The sequence below is a fragment of the Triticum urartu genome, chromosome 5A (assembly GCF_056163025.1).
Source record: "Triticum urartu cultivar PI428250 chromosome 5A, HENAU_Tu73, whole genome shotgun sequence".
Taxonomy (NCBI): Eukaryota; Viridiplantae; Streptophyta; class Magnoliopsida; order Poales; family Poaceae; genus Triticum; species Triticum urartu.
This window is the reverse complement of record NC_141877.1, coordinates 509197942-509223536: the sequence shown is the minus strand read 5'-3', so window position 1 is coordinate 509223536 and position 25595 is coordinate 509197942. Positions and strand designations below refer to the sequence as shown.

Here is a 25595-nt window from a genome sequence, read left to right as displayed (position 1 = left end):
TTTAAACAGGAACATATTCTGAAACACAATTTGCCTGTTGAAATCCTAAGGGATCCTCCTCCACCCAAGGGTGATCCCATGTTTGAGCTTAAACCGTTACCTGATACTCTTAAGTATGCTTATCTTGATGAGAAAAAGACATATCCTGTTATTATTAGTGCTAACCTTTCAGAGCATGAGGAAGAGAGATTATTGAAAACTCTGAAGAAGCACCGTGCTGCTATTGGGTATACTCTTGATGATCTTAAGGGCATTAGTCCCACTCTATGTCAACATAACATTAATTTGGAAGAAGATGCTAAACCAGTTCGTGATCATCAACAACTGCTAAATCCTAAAATGAAAGAAGTGGTAAGAAAGGAAATACTAAAGCTCCTTGAGACAGGTATAATCTATCCCGTTGCTGATAGTCAGTGGGTAAGTCCTGTCCATTGTGTCCCTAAGAAGGGAGGTATTACTGTCGTTCCTAATGATAAAGATGAATTGATTCCTCAAAGAATTATTACAGTTTATAGGATGGTAATTGATTTCCATAAATCAAATAAGGCAACTAAAAAGGATCATTACCCCTTACCTTTTATCGATCAAATGCTAGAAAGATTATCTAAACATACACATTTTTGCTTTCTAGATGGTTCTGGTTTCTCTCAAATACCTGTGTCAGCCAAAGATCAATCAAAGACTACTTTTACATGCCCTTTTGGTACTTTTGCTTATAGACGTATGCCTTTTGGTTTATGTAATGCACCTGCTACCTTTCAAAGATGCATGATGGCTATATTCTCTGACTTTTGTGAAAAGATTTGTGAGGTTTTCATGGACGACTTTTTCATCTATGGATCTTCTTTTGATGATTGCTTAAGCAACCTTGATCGAGTTTTGCAGAGATGCGAAGAAACTAATCTTGTCTTGAATTGGGAAAACTTCCATTTTATGGTCAATGAAGGTATTGTCTTGGGGCATAAAGTTTCTGAAAGAGGTATTGAAGTTGATAAAGCCAAGGTTGATGCTATTGAAAAGATGCCATGTCCCAAGGACATCAAAGGTATAAGAAGTTTCCTTGGTCATGCCGGATTTTATAGGAGGTTCATTAAGGACTTCTCAAAAATTTCTCGGCCTCTCACTAATTTATTACAAAAAGATATACCATTTGTTTTTGATGATGATTGTGTAGAAGCATTTGAAATACTTAAGAAAACATTGATTTATGCACCTATTGTTCAGCCACCTGATTGGAATTTACCCTTTGAAATTATGTGTGATGCTAGTGATTATGCTATAGGTGCTGTTCTAGGGCAAAGAGTTGATAAGAAATTAAACATTATTCAATATGCTAGTAAAACCCTAGACAATGCTCAAATAAATTATGCTACTACTGAAAAAGAATTCTTAGCAGTTGTATTTGCTTGTGATAAGTTCAGGCCTTATATTGTTGATTCTAAAGTAACTATTCACACTGATCATGCTGCTATTAAATATCTCATGGAAAAGAAAGATGCTAAACCTAGACTTATTAGATGGGTTCTCTTGCTACAAGAATTTGACTTACATATTGTTGATAGAAAGGGAGTTGAGAACCCCGTTGCAGACAACTTGTCTAGGTTAGAAAATGTGCTTGATGACCCACTTCCTATTGATGATAGCTTTCCTGATGAGCAATTAAATGTCATAAATGCTTCTCATACTGCTCCATGGTATGCTGATTATGCTAATTACATTGTTGCTAAGTTTATCCCACCTAGTTTCACGTACCAACAAAAGAAAAAGTTCTTCTATGATTTGAGGGATTACTTTTGGGATGACCCACACCTTTATAAAGGAGTAGATGGTGTTATTAGACGTTGTGTACCTGAGCATGAACAGGAACAGATCCTACGCAAGTGTCACTCTGAAGCTTTTGGAGGACACCATGCTGGAGATAGAAGTGCACATAAGGTATTGCAATCTGGTTTTTTATTGGCCTACTCTCTTCAAGGATGCTTGCAAGTTTGTCTTATCTTGTGATGAATGTCAAAGAATTGGTAATATTAGTAGACGTCAAGAAATGCCTATGAACTATTCACTCGTTATTGAACCATTTGATGTTTGGGGCTTTGACTATATGGGACCCTTTCCTTCCTCTAATGGATATACACATATTTTAGTTGTTGTTGATTACGTTACTAAGTGGGTAGAAGCTATTCCAACTAGTAGTGCTGATCATAACACTTCTATTAAAATGCTTAAAGAAGTTATTTTTCCAAGATTTGGAGTCCCTAGATATTTAATGACCGATGGTGGTTCACATTTTATTCATGGTGCTTTCCGTAAAATGCTTGCTAAATATGATGTTAATCATAGAATTGCATCCCCTTATCATCCTCAGTCTGGTGGTCAAGTAGAATTGAGTAATAGAGATCTCAAATTAATTTTGCAAAAGACTGTTAATATATCTAGAAATAGGTCCAATAAACTTGATGATGCATTATGGGCCTATAGAACTGCATATAAAAATCCTATGGGTATGTCTTCGTATAAAATGGTTTATGGAAAAGCATGTCACTTACCTCTCGAACTAGAACACAAGGCATATTGGGCTATTAAAGAACTCAATTATGATTTCAAGCTTGCCGGTGAGAAGAGGTTATTTGATATTAGCTCACTTGATGAATGGAGAACAAAAGAAAAAGTTAAAAGATGGCATGACAAAAGGATACAAAAGCGTGAGTTTAATGTAGGTGATTATGTATTGCTATACAACTCTCGTTTAAGATTTTTTGCAGGAAAACTTCTCTCTAAATGGGAAGGTCCTTACGTTATCGAGGAGGTCTATCGTTCAGGTGCCATAAAAATCAACAACTTTGAAGGCACAAATCCGAAGGTGGTGAACGGTCAAAGAATCAAACATTATATCTCAGGTAATCCCATAAATGTTGAAACCAATATTATTGAAACCGTAACCCCGGAGGAATACATAAGGGACACTTTCCGAATCGTTCCAGACTCCGAAAAGGAATAGGTATGTGGTACGGGAAGTAAACCGACTCCAAAACAATTTTTAAGGCAATATTTCTTCGTTTTGGAATATTTGGAAAAATAGAAAAATAAGTAGCAGTCCCGGAAGGACACGAGGGCTCCACGAGGGTGGAGGGCGTGCCCTACCCCCTGGGCGCCCCCTACCTCGTGGGCACCTCGTCTGCTCTCTGGACTCCATTTTCGTACATGTTACATTTTTTGTTCGGTAAAAAATCATTATATAATCTCCTAGAGGTTTTGAGTCCCGTATCACGCAAAAATCTCTTTTCTTTGTTTCGAGCTGTCCTGCTGCAAATTTGAGCAACATGTCGTCCTAGGATTCGGAAGGAGAGAGCTATGTGGCTGATTACCTTGCAGACCCTAAAATTTATGGGGATGTGGAGCATTGTGGTTGAATACGGAAGAAGAAGAGGACTATGAACCTAAGGGAAAGGAGGAGACGAGCTCAGATGAAGATGAAGTGCCACTACCTCAACCTGGGGACATGCATGTGGAGTTCAAGAAGTCAAGCCTCCCTGATAGAGTGAAGAAACCTAAGATCGAGTTTATCCCTTTTCGCCTATTGCAGGAAAACAAACGGGAACTATGCAAAAAATACTGAGCCTGGAGCAGGAGATCGAGGACCTAAGGGACCAAAATTCTGTCCTCAAGCGTAAAATAAGGAAGAAACCTACGCCATCAACCAAATCACCACCGTCTCCACCATCAAAGAAGAATTGAGTATCGGGTATGGGCACTCCCCTTGGCAACTGCCAAGCTTGGGGGAGTGCCTCGGTATCGTATCACCATCACTTTTATCTTTACCGTTTTACTTAGTTCGATCCTCCTGGTAATATCTTGATCTAGTAGAATAAAAGTTCTTAGTATGATCTAGTTGTGAGTTTTGCTTTATTATCCTTCTATGTAATCGAGTCCGTGAGCTATATATAATAAAGATTAGTGTTGAGTCAAAGGCTTGATTATTTTGCCATGATCCTAAGTGAATAAAAGAAAAGAGAAAGAAATAAAAAGAAACAAAGAGATCATATGGATCTCATGGAGAGTAATGAGCTCACATAGAAAAAGTATGATGAATAAAAGTTGTTGAGGGTTGACAAACATAGTTTTGGTCATCGTTGCAATTAATAGGAAGTAATAAAGAAAGAGAGGTCTTCACATATAGATATACTATCTTGGACATCTTTTATGATTGTGAGCACTCATTAAAATATGACATGCTAAAGAGTTGACGTTGGACAAGGAAGACAACGTAATGGGTTATGTTTTCTTACATCTGAGATAAATTATATTGTCATGGATCATCCAACGTGGTTGAGCTTGCCTTTCCCTCTCATGCTAGCTAAATTCATCGCACTAAGTAGAGATACTACTTGTGCTTCTAAATACCCTTAAACCAGTTTTGCCATGAGAGTCCACCATACCTACCTATGGATTGAGTAAGATCCTCCAAGTAAGTTGTCATCGGTGCAATCAATAAAAATTGCTCCCTAAATATGTATGACTTATTAGTGTGGGAGAAAATAAGCTTTATACGATCGTGTGATATGGAAGAAATAAAAGCGACAGACTGCATAATAGAGGTCCATATCACAAGTGGCAATATAAAGTGGCGTTCTTTCGCATTAAGATTTTGTGCATCCAACCATAAAAGCGCATGACAACCTCTGCTTCCCTCTGCAAAGGGCTTATCTTTTACTTTTATCTCCTACATTGCATAAGAGTCATGGTGATCTTCACCCTTCCTTTTTACATTTTGTCCTTTGGCAAGCACAGTATGTTGGAAAGATCTTGGTATATATGGCTAATTGGATGTGAGTTTTCGTGAACTATTACTGTTAACATTACCCTTGAGGTAAAACGTTGGGACGCAAAACTATAAGCCCCTATCTTTCTCTGTGTTCGATTAAAACTCCATACCCATAAGTATTGCATGAGTGTCAACAATTTTGAAAGACTATATGATAGTTGAGTATGTGGACTTGCTGAAAAGCTCTTATATATCGACTCTTTCCTATGTTATGATAAATTGCAATTGCTCCAATGACTGAGATTATAGTTTGTTAGCTTTCAATGAAGTTTATGATTCATACTTGAAATTGTGATTGAATTATTACCCTAGCATAAGAAATCATATGACAAGAATTATATAAGTTGCTGTTCTAAGAATGATCATGATGCCCTCATGTCCGTATTTTATTTTTTATTGACACCTCTATCTCTAAACATGTGGACATATTTTTCGATTTTGGCTTTTCACTTGAGGACAAGCGAGGTCTAAGCTTGGGGGAGTTGATACGTCCATTTTGCATCATGCTTTTATATCGATATTTATTGCATTATGGGCTATTATTACACATTATGTCACAATAATTATGCCTATTCTCTCTTATTTTACAAGGTTTACATGAAGAGGGAGAATGCCGACAGCTGGGATTCTGGGCTGGAAAAGGAGCAAATATTAGGGACCTATTCTGCACAGCTCCAAAAGTCCTGAAACTTTACGGAAGACGTTTTCAGAATATATAAAAAGTACTCAGTGGAAGAAATTAACCAGGGGGCCACACCCTGCCCACGAGGGTGGGGGGCGCGCCCTACCCCCTGGGCACGCCCCCTACCTCGTGGGCCCCATGGTGGCCCTCCGGCGGCTATCTTTTGCTGTATGAAGTCTTTTGATGGGAAAAAAGAAGCCATCTTCTCGGACGAAACTCTGCTGCCACGAGGCGGAACCTTGGCGGAACCAATCTAGGGCTCTGGCGGAGCTGTTCTGCCGGGGAAACTTCCCTCTCGGAGGGGGAAATCATCGCCATCGTCATCACCAACGCTCCTCTCATCGGGAGAGGGCAATCTCCATTAACATCTTCATCAGCACCATCTCCTCTCAAAACCCTAGTTCATCTCTTGTATCCAATTCTGGTCTCCAAGTTCGGGATTGGTGCTAGTAGGTTGCTAGTAGTGTTAATTACTCCTTATAGTTGATGCTAGTTGGTTTAATTGGTGGAAGATCATATGTTAAGATCCTATATGCACATTAATACCCCTCTGATTATGAACATGTTTATGCTTTGTGAGTAGTTACTTTTGTTCCCTGAGGACATGGGAGAACTCTTGCTATTAGTAGTCATGTGAATTTGGTATTCGTTCGATATTTTGATGAGATGTATGTTGTCTTTCCTCTAGTGGTGTTATGTGAACGTCGACTACATGACACTTCACCATTATTTGGGCCTAGAGGAAGGCATTGGGGAGTAATAAGTAGATGATGGGTTGCTAGAGTGACAGAAGCTTAAACCCTAGTTTATGCGTTGCTTCGTAAGGGGCTGATTTGGATCCATATGTTTCATGCTATGGTTAGGTTTACCTTAATACTTTTGTTGTAGTTGCGGATGCTTGCAATAGAGGTTAATCATAAGTGGGATGCTTGTCCAAGTAAGGGCAGTACCCAAGCACCGGTCCACCCACATACCAAATTATCAAAGTACCGAACACGAATCATATGAGCGTGATGAAAACTAGCTTGACGATATTCCCATGTGTCCTCGGGAGCGCTTTTCTCTATATAAGAGTTTGTCTAGGCTTGTCCTTTGCTACAAAAAGGATTGGGCCACCTTGCTGCACTTTATTTACTTTTGTTACTTGTTGCTCGTTACAAATTATCCTATCACAAAACTATCTGTTACCACTTATTTCAGTACTTGCAGAGAATACCTTGCTGGAAACCGCTTATCATTTCCTTCTGCTCCTCGTTGGGTTCGACACTCTTACTTATCGAAAGGACTACGATAGATCCCCTATACTTGTGGGTCATCATGGTGCGCCTGGGAGGCCGCCCTCGCCGGGGGGGTATGCCAACGGCGTGTTTTTGCCGCCCTTGAGGTGCGTCAGCACGCCCTCGAGTGTGCGGCCGAGGACGCCCCACCATAGGTGGCGCCCCTCCCTGTTCTTCAGGCCGCCGACCACCGCCGTGCCGTTGGTAGACGCCATCCGCTGCTGCTGACGGCGCTTGAAGTACGCCGCCCAAGTCGCATGGTTGTCGGTGACGTACTGGGGGAGGGAGAGTTGGGCGTCGGTGAGGGAGGCGCGCACGACGTCGACCTTCTCGGCGAAGTAGGCGGGTTTGGCCACGGCGTCGGGAAACGGGGGAATGGGCACTCCCGCGTTGCTGAGCCTCCAGCCCGTCGGCCCGGCGCGCATGTCCAGCGGCGCCGGGATGTTCGCCTGGAATTGGAGCCAGGACTCCTATTCGCGGAGCGTGCGACGGCCGAAGCCGTTGGCCGCCGCCTCGTCTTCGGGCAAATGCTCGACCATCGGGGAGGGGAGGGAGAGGGGAGGGGCTGGACAGTGGCGCTCGGGAGAGGGGATGGCTCGGCGGCGGCGCTCGGGAGAGGTATAGCTCGGCGGCGAGGGCTGGGCTGGTGTGGCCACAGGTGAGCGAGGCCACCGGCTTATATAGCCGCGTCGCGCCCGTGTGTACGCGTGCAAGGGAGGGGAGGCGTCGGCGCGCCATCCTGTGATGCGCCGCCCATGAGGAATCAATGGCAAGGCTGACCGGCGGTGGCAGCCTTGCCATTGATTCCCCGCGGGAACCTAGGCGTTGGGGGAAGACGAGGCGCAGTGTCGCTGACGCGGCTGGCCCGTGGCTTTTTCACGCCAAAACCACTCGCCCCGGCGCCACTGGGCGCCCCCCAGCGCGCCGGGTTCGGTCTGGGTCTGCCGACGCTGATTTCGGCCCAGGCCGGCGAAAATCGGGCTCCTGGGGGCGCGACTGGGCCATTTTTTCAGTGCCGGCGCGAAAAAATCCCCTGGGGAGGCCTTCCTGGGGGCGCGGCTGGAGATGCTCTAAGATTATGTGACCCTTTACAGTGGTTTGTTTGGCATGAGCTTTGGACGTACATATAAGCAGGTGACGGTGACTGCTTCAAGGATGGCATGCAGATGCAGGACGAAGAAGAGTACGTGTATTTGTTCTATTCTATCTCGGCCGGTGCACAGAGTTGAAGTAGTGGTGCCGTAACTCTTTGAATGAGTGAGCGCTAGCCTCTCGGGAATCACAAGTCTTCCTGGCTTGGCGCCACCACCCGTCAACTTTGATCATGGGGGTGTTTAAGCTACCTTTTGCAGTTTGTGATGAACTTACAAGAATGGTGAGAGGTTTTTATTGGGGTTCTGAGAAGGGCAAAAGAAAAGTGCATTAGCGAGCTTGGAATGATCTGTTACAACCAAAAAATAAAGGTGGTGCTGGCTTCCGTGATTTCCGTATTTTTAACCAAGCTTTGTTAGCTAGGCAATCTTGGAGATTAATCTCGAAACCCGACAGTCTATGTGCACAAGTCTTAAAGGCTAGATACTACCCCGAGGGTAAGCTTGAGGACACTGTGTTTTCTGTTAATGCTTCCTCGTCTTGGCAGGCTATTAGCTATGGTCTTGATCTTCTGAAGAAGGGACTTATCTGGAGAGTGGGAAACGGTAGGAGTATTCGGGTTTGGCATGATAATTGGATCCCGAGACCATTCTCCTTTAAACTGATCACCATGCATGGAAGGTGCGGAATTCGTTTTGTCTCGGAGTTGCTAAATGAGCATGGGGCTTGGAACCAAGCATTACTGCATGAATATTTTTTGCTGGCGGATGTGACCGAGGTCATGAAGATCAGGATGTCGCCGCGCTTGGAGGAAGATACCTTGGCTTGGGGTCCTAGTAAATATGAAGTATTTTCAGTAAAGAGTGCATATCAATTCGGCTTCGACGAAGCCCACAGGAGCGCAACAACTGGGTCTAGCTCCCGACCAGATGGTGCGCGCTCATGCTGGCAGCTTATTTGGTCTATAGAGGTTCCACCAACAGTACGAAATTTTGCCTGGAGGGTCGCTACAGATTCTTTGCCAACATGGAGAAACAAGCATGTACGTGGCCTTGAACAACTGATTTATGTCCGTTGTGTGCTACAGAGACTGAGGACTATTTCCACTCATTATGCTGGTGCACTTTCTCACATATCTTATGGGAAACAATGGTGGATGTGTGGACCTTGCCGTGTATTACATCCATGCATAATTCTGGTACAGAATGGCTGCTGCATGTGTTAGAGACACTGCCGGAAATTGAGCATTCCATGTTGCTAATGACGCTTTGGCGGGCGTGGTACATCAGGAATGAGGTCATCCATCATAAGCCTGTACCGCCTATGGAAGCTTCGAAACGATTCTTGGTGAGCTACCTTGACTCTCTTATTTGGCATTAGAACTGTTCTCTCTTCTGATCCTAGTAAGGGAAAATCTTTTATCACATATGATAATCATCCCTGGCAGTCACATGTGATAACAAATGTTGCTCATCCCAAGTGGATTGCTCCCAAGGCCGGCTGGGTGCGGTTGTGCACTGATGGCTCGTATGCAGATGATGGATCGCCAGGCGCTGGCATGGTGCTGAGAGATGACAAGGGTTCTATAATTTTTTCTTCGTGTAGGCAGCTTTTCTCATGTCGCGAAGCCCTAGAAGCTGAATTGTGTGCTTGCATGGAGGGTTTGTCATTTGCTATCCAGAGGAGTGTCCTACCTATCATGATCGAGATGGATTCCATTATTGCAGTGAAGCTGATACAGGCTCATGAGGTGGACAAATCTGTTTACGCGTCTTTCACTAAGGAGATCCATTACCTTATGTCTCTTTGTTATTCTTGTATTACTCATATCAATCATAGTCAAAATAAGGTTAGTGATAGTCTAGACAAGTTTGCTCGTCTAGAAGGCAGAACCATGACTTGGATAGGTTCAGGGCCTTCAGAGGCATTGGAGTTTGTAGTGATTGATTGTATGGACCTTGTGATTGAGTAATACATTATTTCACCCACAAAAAAAACTTTGATCCGTCTATCATCACCTTTTTTTAGAAGACTGTCTGTCGTCACCTAGGACGTGTTTGGTTGCCCGTATGAGGCCCAGCCTGGCCCGGGCGGGAAGAATTTGGCTCGTTTGGTTTCTTGCATTCACTATGCGGCCTGCATCGCACGAAGCTTAAAGCACGTCCAGGCCAGGCCCAAGGGCAATGCACGAATCGGCAGTAGCTCGCGAGCCTAGCCAGGGCGAGGCAGGGGAGGGTGACGCGCTTCTCCCCTCGTGCGAGCAGGGGAGATGGCGCGAGCTCGCCCGCGTCGCCGAAAAATCGGCGGGAGGGTTTTGGCTCACCTCCCGCCGCTCCACCCCCTATTTAGCCCCTCCCTCACTGCCCCAACTCCCGCCACCATTCTTCCTCCGTTCGCGCTTTCCCGCCGACGCGCATCGGCACCGGCGAGTAGGTAAGTGGCGCATCTTCATCGGCCGGCTGTCCACGGCGTCGGAGCTCCTTCATCGGCCGGCGTTCATCTTCCACCACCGTCCGCCCTCGTCCTCAAGCTGCAGCCATGGCCTCTGTGAGTTCAATCCCCCTTTCTCTCTGTTCCTTCTAGCTAGATCTGAGCTGCAGCTAGGGTTTGATCTAGATGCATGGTTGATTACCGGTCTGATCTGTGAGCTGATACGGTTGGTTGCTATGCTGCGGTTACAATTTGTGGTAGGGCTAGATGTCAAGCATGTGGTAGGCTAGATTAGTAGTAGAGTTTGAAGTTGAACCTTGTGCTTCTGTTGAATCATGCTCAAATCTATGATTTGTAGCTATTGGTGGTCATGTGCTTGCTATGATAGTGATGAACCATGTACATGTATGCTTAATATGACAGTGATGAAGCATGTGCTTGCTATGATAGTGATGAACCATGTACATGTATGCTCTTACTTTCATGGATTGTCCGGTATGTTGTGTGCTATGCTCACTGTCAATGTGCTCTACGATTGTAGGACATGACCACGCAGATGCAAGATCTTAGTCAGGCCCTTGTCGTGTCCGACAACCAGTTTGCTCCATCGTTTGTCGAGGACTCGCAGCCTATGTCCGAGATGGCACCTGATTCAGAGGTGTTCGAGTCTGATTCCCTCTATGTGCCAGTAGTGCTCGTTGAGCCAACTACTGCTGCTGCTGCCGCTGCACTCAAGCTAGCAGCAACAAAGGCAAAGAAGGATGGTAGGTCGAACAACATGAAGTGGCAACCGTTCATGTCCATGTTCGTGCTGAACAAGATGTGTGAGCTCATCTCTAGTGGAGTTAGGACTGACAAGGGCTTCAAGGAGGTGCACTTGAACACCGTTGCGAAGCTTGTGTTCGAGTTCTATGGGCAAGAGGTGTCTGCCACCCAGGTGTACAACCACCTGAGGAAGTGGAGAAGTCGATGGATCCAAGTGTCCAAGCTGAGAGACCTTAGCGGCGCCTCATGGGATGAGAACACTTGCTCCATAGTTCTGGAGGCAGAGCACTACGCCGGCCATGTTGTGGTTAGCTCACAGCCCTCTTCCTTTTCATACTCACCATTACCTACTCCTAATCGCAACTAACAACACTTGTGTTTCATTCTTAGGACCACCCAAGGGACGCTGAGTTCCTCAACACACCCATCCAGAACTACAACCAGATGCAACACATCTTCTCCTTCGGGCTGGCAACTGGGAAGCATGCCATGGGCTCGGGGGAGCCTCTTGGTTCTCCCACGCCTGACTTCCCTGGGACCCCGGACGTCGAGATCCTTGATGGCCCCGACAAGCCCGCTGCAAAGCCCTTCGACAAGCCATTTGACCCCATTGATAGGAAGAGGTAGAGAGAAGGCCCGATGGAGGAGGAGATCAATGTATTCTGCAGCATGACTGAGGCGGTGAAGGAGGTGGCAACAACCATCAGGGAGTGCAAGCCCCTCGACGTCCACCCTAACCTGTATGGCGCTGTCATGACCCAGGGTGGCTTCAGAGACGAGGCTCTCATGGCAGCTCTCAGCCACCTGCTTGAAAACAAGGCCCAGGGTGTTGGGTTCGTTGCCATGGCTGACGATCACAGGGTGCTGTGGCTCAGGAGCTGGCTGGGCAAGCACTACTACTAGAGTAGTGCTGCCTGTGAGCGTGCATGATCCCCGACAGCGATGCTGGTGGCAACAACGACGACGATGACGATGACGATGTACATTTTGTGTAGCTAGGGCTCAAAAACTATTTGATGGTCTGTATATTTTGGTGAGGTGGTATATACTAACCCCTCACGGTGACGGTGAACTTGCGGTGGTAGGACGACACTCTCTTTTGGATGTGGTGGTAGGTTAACACCAAGGTAGTGCGAGGAAGAACTTGCTATGCCATATGATCATGCATGCTTTACTTCTCTTCTGCTCCATTGTTGTTTGTGTGCTACTTTGCTTGCTACTTGTGCTCCATTGGTTTGCTGCTTCAACTCTTGCTCTTGTGCATTGCTAGGGAAAGTGGTATGCCGTGTTCATTGGTGAGGTTCCAGGGGTTTATAGTTCATGGTAAGAAGCCAATGCACAAGTGGCATCATATAGCAACAACAACTATAGAGGGTTCAAGACTAAACAGGCAACATAACAAGTTTACTCCGCCTGGGTGCGAAAGCACGGAGGCAGCAGTGTCGACAGTGCCAAGGTTGGAGCTGTCAATGTGGAAGCTGCTAAGGTGGATCGTCAATTCGACTTGAAGCTGAAGAACTTCATCATCTTCGCCCAGTTCGTCACCATTGCTGTGTTGTGGCGTTGGTGTGCTAGGTGTGACCACGTCACCGTTGCTGTGGTGTGGCGTTGGTGTGCTAAGTGTGACCATTGTGGGTAAGCTCACCAACTAGGGTACAAGGTAAGCACAACATGTACGCCGTATGCAACCAAATGCCGTGTTCATGTGTCTCTAGGGCCAATGCAGCCAACCAAACAAAGTGCACTTGCGTATTACTAGATGCAGGGACTAGGGATGCATGCAACCAATCAAGTTGCATATGGCGTATTAGGGCCTGTGTTTCCTCAACCAGGCTGGGTTGAGAAGGGCATGCAATGCAACTACTGTTCCAAACTAGAACCAAACACGCCCCTAGCACTGGCAGCATGCCTGGTCTCCACTCTCCACTCCCCTGGCTAGCCCCAGTTATTCATACTTTATCCGGTGTGCGATGTTGAGGACCAAAGCAAATTGATTTGGACATACCCAAAAAATGAAAAAGAAAGTATTATTTTATTAGCAAATAGGTATGTATGATCATAATTTTTCATATGATTTATGATTTGAACTTGAAGTTATTACCCAGGAAATTAAGAGTAAATTTATTGATTACCAAACTCTCTAATCAATATCATTTTAATATGATTTTTTTTCAATATACACTAGTATAAAACCCGCTCTTTGCTCTAGGTATTTATTATATGTTTTTAGTGAGTTTATTTAACATAATTATATAATAATTGTGTAGTTTTTAGACATGTTCCCAGGTGCTGCTCTGGCCCATCGGGAGTCTTATGGTCCATAAAAATCCACAAAACATTTCGCGGTGTTTGGACTCCGTTTGATATTGATTTTCTGCGGTGTAAAAAACAAGCAAAAAATAGCAACTCGCACTGGGCACTGGGTCAATAGGTTAGTCCCAAAAAATGAAATAAAGTTGCTATAAAATGATTGTAAAACATCCAAGAATGATAATATATTGGCATGAAAATTTCATAAATTATAGATACGTTGGAGACGTATCAGGGTGAGGGAGGAGCAGGAACACGAGCGAACCGTTGCGTGGCAATTCCGTTGTATTATGGAAAATCTTGGAGGGTAAAAGAGTAAAATGTCGATTTGGAGCTGGCTGCGTCCACAAAAAGCCCAAATTGGCAGCTCCCAGCCCGACGTGCAATTATTTGGAGCGTTCCTTTGAAGCCGCTGCATGGATCGGGTTCAAAATGAGATGTTTGTTTCAGCTCTGGCTTCTACGGGGTAGAAGCCGGTGGAGCCGGGGTTTAGAGCTGAAACAAACACACTGTTGGGGAACGTAGTAATTCAAAAAAAAATCCTACCATCACGCAATATCTATCTAGGAGAATCATAGCAATGAGACGGGAGAGTGTGTCTACATACCCTCGTAGACCGGAAGCAGAAGCGTTTAGTAACGCGGTTGATGTAGTTGAACGTCTTCACGATCCAACCGATCCAGGTACCGAACGTACGGCACCTCCGTGTTCAGCACACGTTCAGCACGATGACGTCCCTTGAGCTCTTGATCCAGTAGAGGGCCAAGGGAGAGTTCCATCAGCACGACGGCGTGGTGACGGTGTTGGTGATGTGATCCGCGCAGGGCTTCACCTAAGCACTACGACAATACACTACAAAAAAATACACTTCCGTGATGATACGTGTTTGTCACAGTAGGTCGCGTTTTCTGTCATGCATGTACATCCATGATAAATTTATGACAGAATCAAGATAGTCATACCTGTGCTGCCGTAGAAGTGTTCCATGACATCGCCAAAATTATCATCACAGAAGTGTCCACTTCCATGACGATAAATCACGCGTCAAATAAGTGCTTTCGTCATGGGTGACCGACACGTGGCATCCATGGTAACGGAACGCCGTTAAGCTATCGGGTCGGATTTTGGATCCGATAACCCGTTAACAGCCATGACCAATGCCGATTTTCCACATGTAAAATTCTCATTGGCTAACGGATCCACGCGTCAGCTCCGCGTTGGCATAGGTTTCACTCATCCAATGGTCAAGATGGGCCTATGATATGTTGACACGTGGACCGGCCCAAAAGTGGCCCACAAAGTTTAAATGGGCTGGCCCAACCGAAGGCCCATAAGATTTAGCGGACCATAATGGGCCGGCCCAGCTAAAGGCCCACAAAATTTAGCGCACCATAATGGGCCGGCCCAGCTAAAGGCCCACACGATTTTGCAGACCATAATGGGCCGGCCCAGCTAAAGGCCCACAAGATTTTGCGGACCACAATGGGCCGGCCTAGCTAAAGGCCCACAAGATTCTGCATACCATAATGGGCCGGCCCAGCTAAAGGCCCAACATTCTCTATCAAATCGGCCCGTCAATGGCCTGTCCTAAACTTATCATCAACATGGCCCATGGTCACTTCTGGCCCGTTAACAGTCCACTAAGTAATTGGGCTGAATTACGACCCAGTGTATTTCCGGCCTATTAAAGGTCCGGCTTCATTTGGGCCCATTTACAGGCCATCAAAACTTTCGGCCCATAAACAACCGTGAAGGATTTGGGTCATATTCGGCCATGTCTGACATTCGGCCTGTTAGAGGCCCACTATAGCTTTGGGCCACTTTCGGCCTGTTGTCATTTTTGGCCTGTTAACGCCGGACGTAAACCATGGGCCATATGTGGCCCAACGTCATATCGGGCCCATTAACGACCCATATAAAAATGATGATAATCTAGCCCGACCAAAGTTCTGGCCTGTTAAAGGCCCGTGTATTAGGTCGACGCATTTACGACCCGTCCGAATTTCGGCCTGTCAAAGATCCACATCGTAAATGGGCCACCATTTCGGCCTGCTAAGTCCAGTGAGTTATTTGGCACAATCAGGGCCCAATCTCACTTTCGGTCTATTAAAGGCCCGTGTTTTTATGGGCTCGAGATATTTACACCTGTAAACGGCCTATTTTTACCGAGGGCCCAAATTATGTTTAGGCCCGTTAAAGGCCCACTATGGACACAGGCCTACCAGAAAAATATGAAAGCTTATGCTGATTTAGGCCCAGATATTTTTAGTGGGCTACATGCCAATTTCGGCCCGTAATCATTTTTAGCCCTATTGGAATGGGCCCGACGAATGTTGGCATGTTGGGCTCCTACGAAGCTTTCGGCCGAATACATTACTAAGATAAACCTACACTATACAAAAATAGCGTCGTAATTACTGTAGCCTGAGGCAGCATCATAAATGTTGTATCACAACAAAATAAATTCCAACCATACAACAAAAGGCCTGTTGGCATAAAGTTTACAGTCCTTCCAGATAAAAGCACCATCAGATGTATAGAAGCACATATCATTTGACCTGAGTGTTAATGTTTCAGGCTGTAGAATCTGATGGAGCAGCACGATCTCCATCTTTTTTCCACCATTGCTCTTGAATAACGAAGCGAAGGTCTGATAGTCTGGTTTCAAAACCATTCATATCTTGACGACATTTCTCAACCACTATTCTTATTTCCGAAACAACGTCCATTAGGGATTGGACTTGTGTCTAGAGCACAGATATATCACTCTGTCTAGCAGGAAGATTTTGTTCAGTAGGTGATTTGGACGAGGTTACCTTGACAACCAACCCAGAATTACGCAGGAAGGTGCTTTTTGCACTGTTAGTGGAGAGATACTGACGCACTGCAGCAAGAGGTGACATTGTGCATGTAGTAGCCTCGTCACCTTCAGGTGGTTGTGGCTGTTCAATCATTTGTTCCATAGCTTCCTGAAAGTTTGAACTTGTAGATTAGTGTACCGGATAAGTTACTAATGAGACAAAAACAAAGTAGGTTAAATGTTTATACATAACTTATTTTGGTGAACTACTGTAATACATTAGCATGTATTGTAGTGCCAACTACATAATAAAATCACTTTCGGAACATATGTCCATGTAGCATGCCTACTGTATTGTCTATTTCCTCACATTCGTTGACATCTAAGGATAAAGAGACATGCTTTAAAGTAGGATGAACATAGTATGACATCATTCATATCATGGGCAAACAGATATAAAACAAACAGGCTATTTTATCATTGTGTGCGCACGTGAACATAACAACTAGATTACAGATCAATACCAAAAGAATATCCTTCATCTCTTTTAAACCATGTTAGGTGAAATGATACGTTAAGACAACTATGAATAAAAGTGAACAGAGTAACTGACATTGGCTGCAAACCAAGTAGTTAAATGAACACATCACAGTACCAATCAGTTCAAGGCAGGAGGAGTAAGGACTTACAACAGCGGCTTGAACTGGTGTGCTCATGCCCTTCATATTGCTGGTGTGGCAATCCTTGAAGATTTGCACTGCATTCAGTTCAGGTTCTTTTTGGTCCGCACGGGCTTTCCTCTGTATTTGGAAAAAGTCAATATAGATACGATAATATGGCACAAAAAAAGAAGGAAGTAGCAGCTATTTACAAGAGCCTCGCAGTGTGCAATATAGCTACGAGATCCTGTTGTCTGTTGGAATTTCACTTTAGAACGGTTGGTTTTGTTCTTCAAACAGTTAGCCTAGAAGAAGATACACTTGTAAGGCACATACATAAATACAAGTTCAATATGTGGTCTGATCAAATACATATAGCCTACCTGATACTTTGGATCAGAGCAGTGTTTAACGAGGGCTGTCCAGTCTTCATCTGTAATATATTCCACTGGAGATGTTTGGGCGATTTCATTGTTAGCCTTGCCTTCAAAGTGAGATTTTCTAAGGTGGTACAGATACTGTCGCAGAGCAGACTGAAAAACACGAGTGCATGCTTGTTTAGTTGCATCATCTTTCGGATCCAACTTGAACGTCATCTGTTGAAAAAAGAATGTGAGTCTTATTAGGAGGAAGCTAGAAACACTACAAAAAAATACACTTCCGTGATGATACGTGTTTGTCACAGTAGGTCACATTTTCTGTCATGCATGTACATCCATGACGATTTTATGACAGAATCAATAGTCATACCTGTGCTATCGTAGAAGTGTTCCATGACATTACCAAAATTATCATCACGGAAGTGTCCACTTCCATGACGATAAATCGCGCGTCACAGAAGTGCTTTCGTCAAGGGTGACCGACACGTGGCATCCACCGTAACGGAACGCCGTTAAGCTATCGGGCTGGGTTTTGGATCCGATAACCCGTTAACAGCCCCGACCAATGGGGATTTTCCACGTGTAAAATCATCATTGGCTGGAGGAGACACGTGTCAGGTCCGCGTTGGCACAGGTGTCACTCATCCAATGGGCGAGACGCGCCTATGATATGTTGACACGTGGAACGGCCCATCAAGTTTAAATGGGCCGGCCCAACTGAAGGCCCACAAGATTTTGCGGACCATAATGGGCCGGCCCAGATAAAGGCCCATGAGATTTTGTGGACCATAATGGGCTGGCCCAGCTAAAGGCCCACAAGATTTTGCGGGCCATAATGGGCCGACCAAGGTAAAGGCCCATAAGATTTTTGTGTGCCATAATGGGCCGGCCCAGGTAAAGGCCCACAAGATTCTTGCGGATCATAATGGGAGGCCCAGCTAAAGGCCCACGAGATTTCGCCGACATTAATGGGCCGGCCCAGCTGTAGGCCCACAAGATTTTGAGGACCCTAGTAGGCCGGCCCATTAACTGGCTGCCATGTTTTGGGCCAAATGCCGGCCCATATTTGATCCGGTCCATTAATGGCTTGCCACGCTCCGGGCTTAATAGTGGCCCATATGAGATCCGGCCCGTTAAAAACCTACCATGTTCTGGGCCAAATTATGGCCCAGATCAGGTCCGGCCCTTTAAGAGGCTTTGGGCTCAATTATGGCCCATATTAGATTCGGCCCGTCAACTGGACACTATGCTTTTGGGCCCACTTTCTAAAGGCCCACTTAGTAATTCGGCCTGATATTAGTTTTGGCCTGTTAAGGGCCTGTTTAACATTTCGGCCCTATACTAATTTCGGCCTGTTAAAAGCCTGTCATATAGTTGGGCCTAACTACGGCCTGGTTTGCATCCGGCCTGCTCGCAGCCGATATCTGATTGGGCCAAACAAGGACCGAGGCAATTTTGGCCTGTTAAAAGCCCGTGATTTGATTCGCACAATCATGGGTCGGGGTTCATTTCGGGCTACTGCCGGCCCGTGAGCTGTTCGGCACGTTTCAGGCCCCACCTACATCGTGATTGCATGAAGGCCCGATTATGTACCGTAATTTTACGGTTTGGCCAGTTTACTGCGAAGACATGATATATATACAGTAAAATAACTGCAGCATCGTGAATAAGAAAAAACCTAGACTATACAATAAAGAAATTACGACATATTACATCCACTGGGCATCAAAGTTCGCCACTATGATAATAAAGCACAAGTAGACAACAGATTACATACACTGGGCATCAAAGATCGCCACCAGTGCAAATAAACACACCGACAAAATAATATACAAAACCGACAGCACTTCAATAGAGTTTAAGAAAGGTTAGCCCTGCTGGGGAGCTGCAGTGCAAGCAGCTGAGCAAGATGATGAGACTGCACTTGTTCAAAACTTATATCTTCCTCACTCTGAAAGATAAACAAGAAAACAGATGACATGTTTTGCACATAAAAGTATCAGTGCTCACAATTCATCACAATTTTTTTACTAACGAATAAAGTACAGTTTAAAATTGCATTAACACAATATGGTATTGTTCAGGTCAAGACATGGCAGGAAATGACATTGTGAAGGAGTTGGCAGCTTCACGACACCACTGGATTACAGATCAAGAACTCATAAGTATCAATGGTTAGTGTGCTGTCAATTTATACCATTTCAGATTGGCAAATAAAGAGACGGTTTAAATAATAGTAGAATGATATGACATTGTTCATAGTTAAGACATTGCAGAATATGACATTGTGCTGTAGTGGGTAGGTTCACCACACCACTGGATTACGGATGAAGAACAGAAGCATAGATGCAGTGCAAAAGAAGATCACTTGCTCTGTATAGTTTAATTTACATGGTATGAAGAAGGAACTTGGTTGTACAACTGAAAACTTAAATTCAGAAAGGACAAACTTTTGTTTATGAACTACATAATAAACTTTAAACAAGCAATTTGATGCAAACACCAAAAATAAACAGCTGTTGCAGTCATGCCTAACCAAATATATACAACAAAGTTTGAAGGCTTGAGATGGAAAAACTTACATTATTGGTGAAGACAGGCTCTATAAAGGCCTTGTCCATGCTGATGGGGAGGCAATTCAAGAAGTTTACCAAAGAATGTTCTTCAAAAGCATTGCCTTTATTCTACATTTTGTTAAGAGTAAATATAGATGTGATAATATACGAAAAAATGGAGAATATTTAAGATAAGATGAAGAGTGATGCTACATAACCAAGTAGCTATAAATGTAAGTGCAGCGATACAGACAAAAGGTACAACCAAGAGCAATGCACAGCTAAACTTCTTCAATACCAACCTTATGGTAAGAGTAAATATAGATATGATGTGTAGAAAATGGAGGGCAAAGGAAAATAAGCTGCAGAGTGATGGTACACGAACAACTACCTTTCATTATAAGTACACTGATAAAGGACAACATGTACTTACAAGAACAATGCAGAGCTAAAAAAACATTGGCATTGGATATATTCTACACTAATGTAACCATTCATACAGATCAGATAATTTGGAGCGAACAACTGATAAGCAAGCTATCATGCATACTGCTGTCACATAATGAACCAGGTATGTATGCAAGTACAGTGATACAGGACAACAGGTACTAAAAAGAGCAAAGCAGCGGGCAGCATATTTGCGATATCCTGTCATTCTTGTCAAACCGGAATTCTTCTTCAAGCAGATTTCCTGCAAAAAAGATCCGTAAGGCACATGCGGAAAAGTAGAAGTTCAAATTGTCATGTGATTTCATAGACAGTACCTCATCCTGGGAACGAGACCAGTGCATAACAAGGTTTTTCCATTCAATGTCTTCTAAATTTAGCACATGAGACTTCACCGGAAATTCGTTTATAGACTTGCCATCAAAGTATGATTTCCTCAGGTAACACCGATACTGCTGCAATGCTTCCTTGAAAAGCACAAGCAAGCTTTGCTCGTCATGACTATCCAGATTGACCCTCGCCTAGTTACAACAATGTAATGTAAATCATTGATGTGTTCAATCAGGAGAAAACAGGAAAATAATAACCATGAATAATAGCACTTACACGTAAGTTGTACAGGAAGATGTGAAAATGGTGTTTGTCTTCACAATAATCTTCCCATGATGAGAATATATGCACGTAGTCCCTAACAACATTGAAAGCATTGTCTTTTAAACTGGGAATAAATGGAATGGGGTTCCAATCTGCAGGAATTGGTCGTCTCTGCAGTTGGGATAGGTCTTCGGCCGGTGGACTTGCTGTACTTTTTGCTGGAGTGGGATTTTTCTGTGGTATAGCTGGTGCTATGGCAAATGAAATCGGTATACCTTTTGCTGGAGTGCAGGTCCTGTGTGGTGGGGCTAGTGGTGTGGCCAGTGAAGTATGGGTACAGTCTGCTGGAGTCGGTCCTACATTTTGTGTCACTGGTTGTACAGCCAATATAAGTGGGGTGATGTCTGATTTCTCCGGCACCACCACGTTTTTCAAGGACTTTGCTGGTGCTCCTTCAGGTTCGGCAATCACCCTCTTCCTTTTTGATGTCTAATGCACAAGAACAACATTTGAGTGGAAAAACATGGTATGATGACAGATGGAATATGTATTGATAATGGATGGGCATGGCATCTCGACATATATGATGAGTAAACTAAGCAGATGGCGGTGCAACAAAGTAGAAGAAATGCAAGACAACATATGCAGGATAGCCGCAATCAATAAAACATTGCCAAATTAGAACAAGCACCTTGATGGGTGAACAGGACAGACCATCTGCCTTTGACTCCTCGAGGTTAGAATAGTCATTAGGATCATATTCTGAACAAGAATCAACAGGTGGGGAGCATATGAGTTTTATTGCATCCAGAATGGCTCTCAATGCCTTGGTGCCAATTTTGTAAGTCATTGCAGTGTTTAGCTTCAAGAGTGGACTGCTGCTAGTGCGACACAAAGCAGCTACACAGATCATAGTGTAGATATAACGGGAAAACCTTAAGCATCAGAGTAAAATCAGCAAAGTGGAACTTGCTAGAATATGTGTGCTAGTATTGCTGGTACGGCTAGAAAGGCTTCGGATACTAGCTCTTTTCAAGTGAAGGTGCAGTACTGTTAATATCAGTGTAACTCTCAAAGGCGACATAGCTCCCCGCATTTCCTTGCTATTCTTATAGGATTCAAGTGGGCAGACCACTACAAATCCTATTCCTATGTTTACAAGATCCTACGAATCAAAGAGTCTTAAAGTGTCCATCACAACCGACCGTATAGACCTCTACACTGCAAATGTCCCTGCTCATCTTCAGTACAAGGAACATACTGTACTACTATCATACTCCCTCTATTCCAAAATATAAGTCTTGGTAGAGATTTCCACTATGGATCACATACAGATGTATCCAGATACATTTTAGAGTGTAGATTCACTCATTTTGCTCCATATGTAGTCCATGGTGGAATCTATACAAAGACTTGTATTTAGGAACGGAGAGAGTACATATTAAAGAACAATGGAAGAGGAACATGGTAAAGAAGAGCAAGCAGATTTTGGATAATAAAATGTTGGTTGCGCAGTGCCCACACATGATGAACCAGAGCGCATTAAGAATGCAACTCCCAGCTGTCTCTCGACCATTTCAGGCGGTTGGATGAAGATCCTACGTCTCCTAACCCTTCTTCTTCCTTGTCTCTGATTCTTCCCATACAGAACACCGCACGGGCCGCCGGCCGGACCACCGGCCCCCACCGCCTGTGTTCCTCCGCCACCCCCACCCCAACCCCCACCCGCGTCGAGTTTTCTTCGTTCGGCGAGGCCCCACAACAACCCGAGCCCCTTCGATTGCACTAGCGAACTCCGGCGAGCTCTGAAAAATCGACTGACCCAATTTTGAAATTTAGTCTACTATGATTTAACTAGTATGGAATATAAAAGGGGAAAACCATAAGCATTGGGAGTATAGTGTTGAGCGTGCCATGGCGGATCTGAAGGTGCAAACTGGACAAAGGCAACTTCGCAACCAAGACAAGAAATCAGAGTAAAGTAGTGGCGATCTATTTTCTTGCTGCGATAAATAAGTTGAGCAGATACGAAAGAGTAACGCCTCTGGTGCGGCGCCGTGTACGCATCTGCTGAGAATTTGACGGTGCTGCAGTAGCGATGGCTGTCGGCGGCGTGGAAGCAGATCTAGGAGGATAGAATGTGGCGGCGGGGCGCGGTGGACGAGATGGTCGTAGGAGCGGCGCCGGCAAGGTGGACGACGACGGGGATGAAGCGAGAGGACGGGATGCAAGGATCACGGTCCGAAGCCGTGGATGAGTGAGGTCGATCTCTTGTAATGGACGGTGGTGTTGGGGTATTAGCTCCGGCATGGTGGAGGAGGACAGCGGTGGATGGGTGATGACCCACAAGTATAGGGGATCTATGTAGTCCTTCCGATAAGTAAGAGTGTCGAACCCAACGAGGAGTAGAAGGAAATGATAAGTGGTTTCCAGCAAGGTATTCTCTGCAAGTACTGAAATAAGTGGTAACAGATAGTTTTGTGATAGGATAATTTGTAACGAGCAACAAGTAACAAAAGTAAATAAAGTGCAACAAGGTGGCCCAATCCTTTTGTAGCAAAGGACAAGCCTGGACAAACTCTTATATGATGTAAAGCGCTCCCGAGGACACATGGGAATATCGTCAAGCTAGTTTTCATCACGTTCATATGATTCGCGTTCGGTACTTTGATAATTTGGTATGTGGGTGGACCGGTGCTTGGGTGCTGCCCTTACTTGGACAAGCATCCCACTTATGATTAACCTCTATTGCAAGCATCCGCAACTACAGCAAAAGTATTAAGGTAAACCTAACCATATCATGAGACATATGGATCCAAATCAGCCCCTTACGAAGCAACGCATAAACTAGGGTTTAAGCCTCTGTCACTCTAGCAACCCATCATCTACTTATTACTCCCCAATGCCTTCCTCTAGGCCCAAACAATGGTGAAGTGTCATGTAGTCGACGTTCGCATAACACCACTAGAGGAGAGACAACATACATCTCATCAAAATATCGAACGAATACCAAATTCACATGACTACTAATAGCAAGAGTTCTCCCATGTCCTCAGGAACAAAAGTAACTACTCACAAAGCATAAACATGTTCATAATCAGAGGGGTATTAATATGCATATAGGATCTGAACATATGATCTTCCAGCAATTAAACCAACTAGCATCAACTACAAGGAGTAATTAACACTACTAGCAACCTACTAGCACCAATCCCGGACTTGGAGACAAGAATTGGATACAAGAGATGAACTAGGGTTTTGAGATGAGATGGTGCTGATGAAGATGTTGATGGACATTGCCCTCTCCCGATGAGAGGAGCATTGGTGATGATGATGGCGATGATTTCCCCCTCCGGGAGGGAAGTTTCCCCGGCAGAACAGCTCCGCCAGAGCCCTAGATTGGTTCCGCCAAGGTTCCGCCTCGTGGCGGCGGAGTTTCGTCCGAGAAGATGGCTTCTGATTTTTTCCCATCGAAAGACTCCATATAGCAGAAGATGGCCATCAGAGGGCCACTAGGGGGCCCACGAGGTAGGGGGGCGCGCCCGGGGGGTAGGGCGCGCCCCCCACCCTCGTGGGCAGGGTGTGCCCCCCCTAGTGAAGTTCTTGCTCTCAGTATTTTTTATATATTTGGAAAAAAACTTCCGTGAAGTTTCAGGACTTTCGGGGCTGTGCATAATAGGTCTCTAATATTTGCTCCTTTTCCAGCCCAGAATCCCAGCTGCCGGCATTCTCCCTCTTTATGTAAACCTTGTAAAATAAGAGAGAATAGGCATAAGTATTGTGACATAATGTGTAATAACAGCCCATAATGCAATAAATATTGATATAAAAGCATGATGCAAAATGGACGTATCAATGGGGTGACGGACGGCGGCGGACGGAGGAGGGTGGGGTGGAGAGGGTGTTTTGGCGCCCACGGAGTACGAATGGGGAAAAGGGAGGTAGAGAGGAAGGGGGGAACCATGTATTCAGGGCGCGCTTGTCTCAAATGCGAGGAAATTTACAAACTTAGCCACCGTTTCAAATTTCTACTACATCACAGCAACATTAGTCGGTTGGGGATAGGACGGTAATCTCGCATACACCGAATATTTGCCGACGAGAGTTTGTTTTTGGCGCCCACCGTGTATCAATATGAATCGGGGATGAGGACACACTGTGTTTTGGCGCCCACCATGTATGAATCCGGGTGAGAGGCGGTTACGTCACGTTTGGGTGAAATTACAAACCTACCCCTATCGAAACCTATAGAAATCCAGCAGATAGGCTTTGCGTGGCAGGGATAGGCAGTAGTGATTTCCATCTCGCAGATTTTGGTATCGGGCGGTTACTGCGACTTTCCTCGCTTCGTTCAAATTTTGCAGAGTGCATGTTTACCGTGCCAACTCAATTCGAATCCCGTTTGTATTCTATTTTTTCGGGCGGGATCCATTTTCAATTGGAATTACATTCTATATACATCATTTTTTATATATACTTTCAAAAGCACAACAAAGAATTCTGCTCCTTTATATGTATAATTTGATTTACAAATACAACGATCTCGAAATCTTAAGGTTGAATTCGAATTTTTTTAACCAAATTATGTTCTACTAAAATGTATGGATCAGTAATATCTACATATTAAATAACATAGATGTGCGTGAATTCATGTGAGTATGCATGTTTGATAGATCAATTTTGGTTCGAGTATGGATTACAGGTATCATCATCTCGAATTTAAATATTTGAATCCCTTTTTTGTTCACTCCTTTCACGCCCATCTCTCTCGCATGCATGCTC

General features: G+C 44.6%; 1 protein-coding gene across 1 annotated transcript; it reads left to right on the top strand.

The window, feature by feature from the left end:
- Positions 1 to 10847: 10847 nt before the first annotated feature.
- Positions 10848 to 12063, top strand: LOC147972335 (uncharacterized). The gene is made up of 3 exons (XM_087523036.1): positions 10848 to 11375; positions 11459 to 11640; positions 12009 to 12063. The coding sequence occupies exons 1-3, from the start codon at positions 10848 to 10850 to the stop codon at positions 12061 to 12063; spliced, it is 765 nt and encodes a 254-aa protein (XP_087379162.1).
- Positions 12064 to 25595: the final 13532 nt, after the last annotated feature.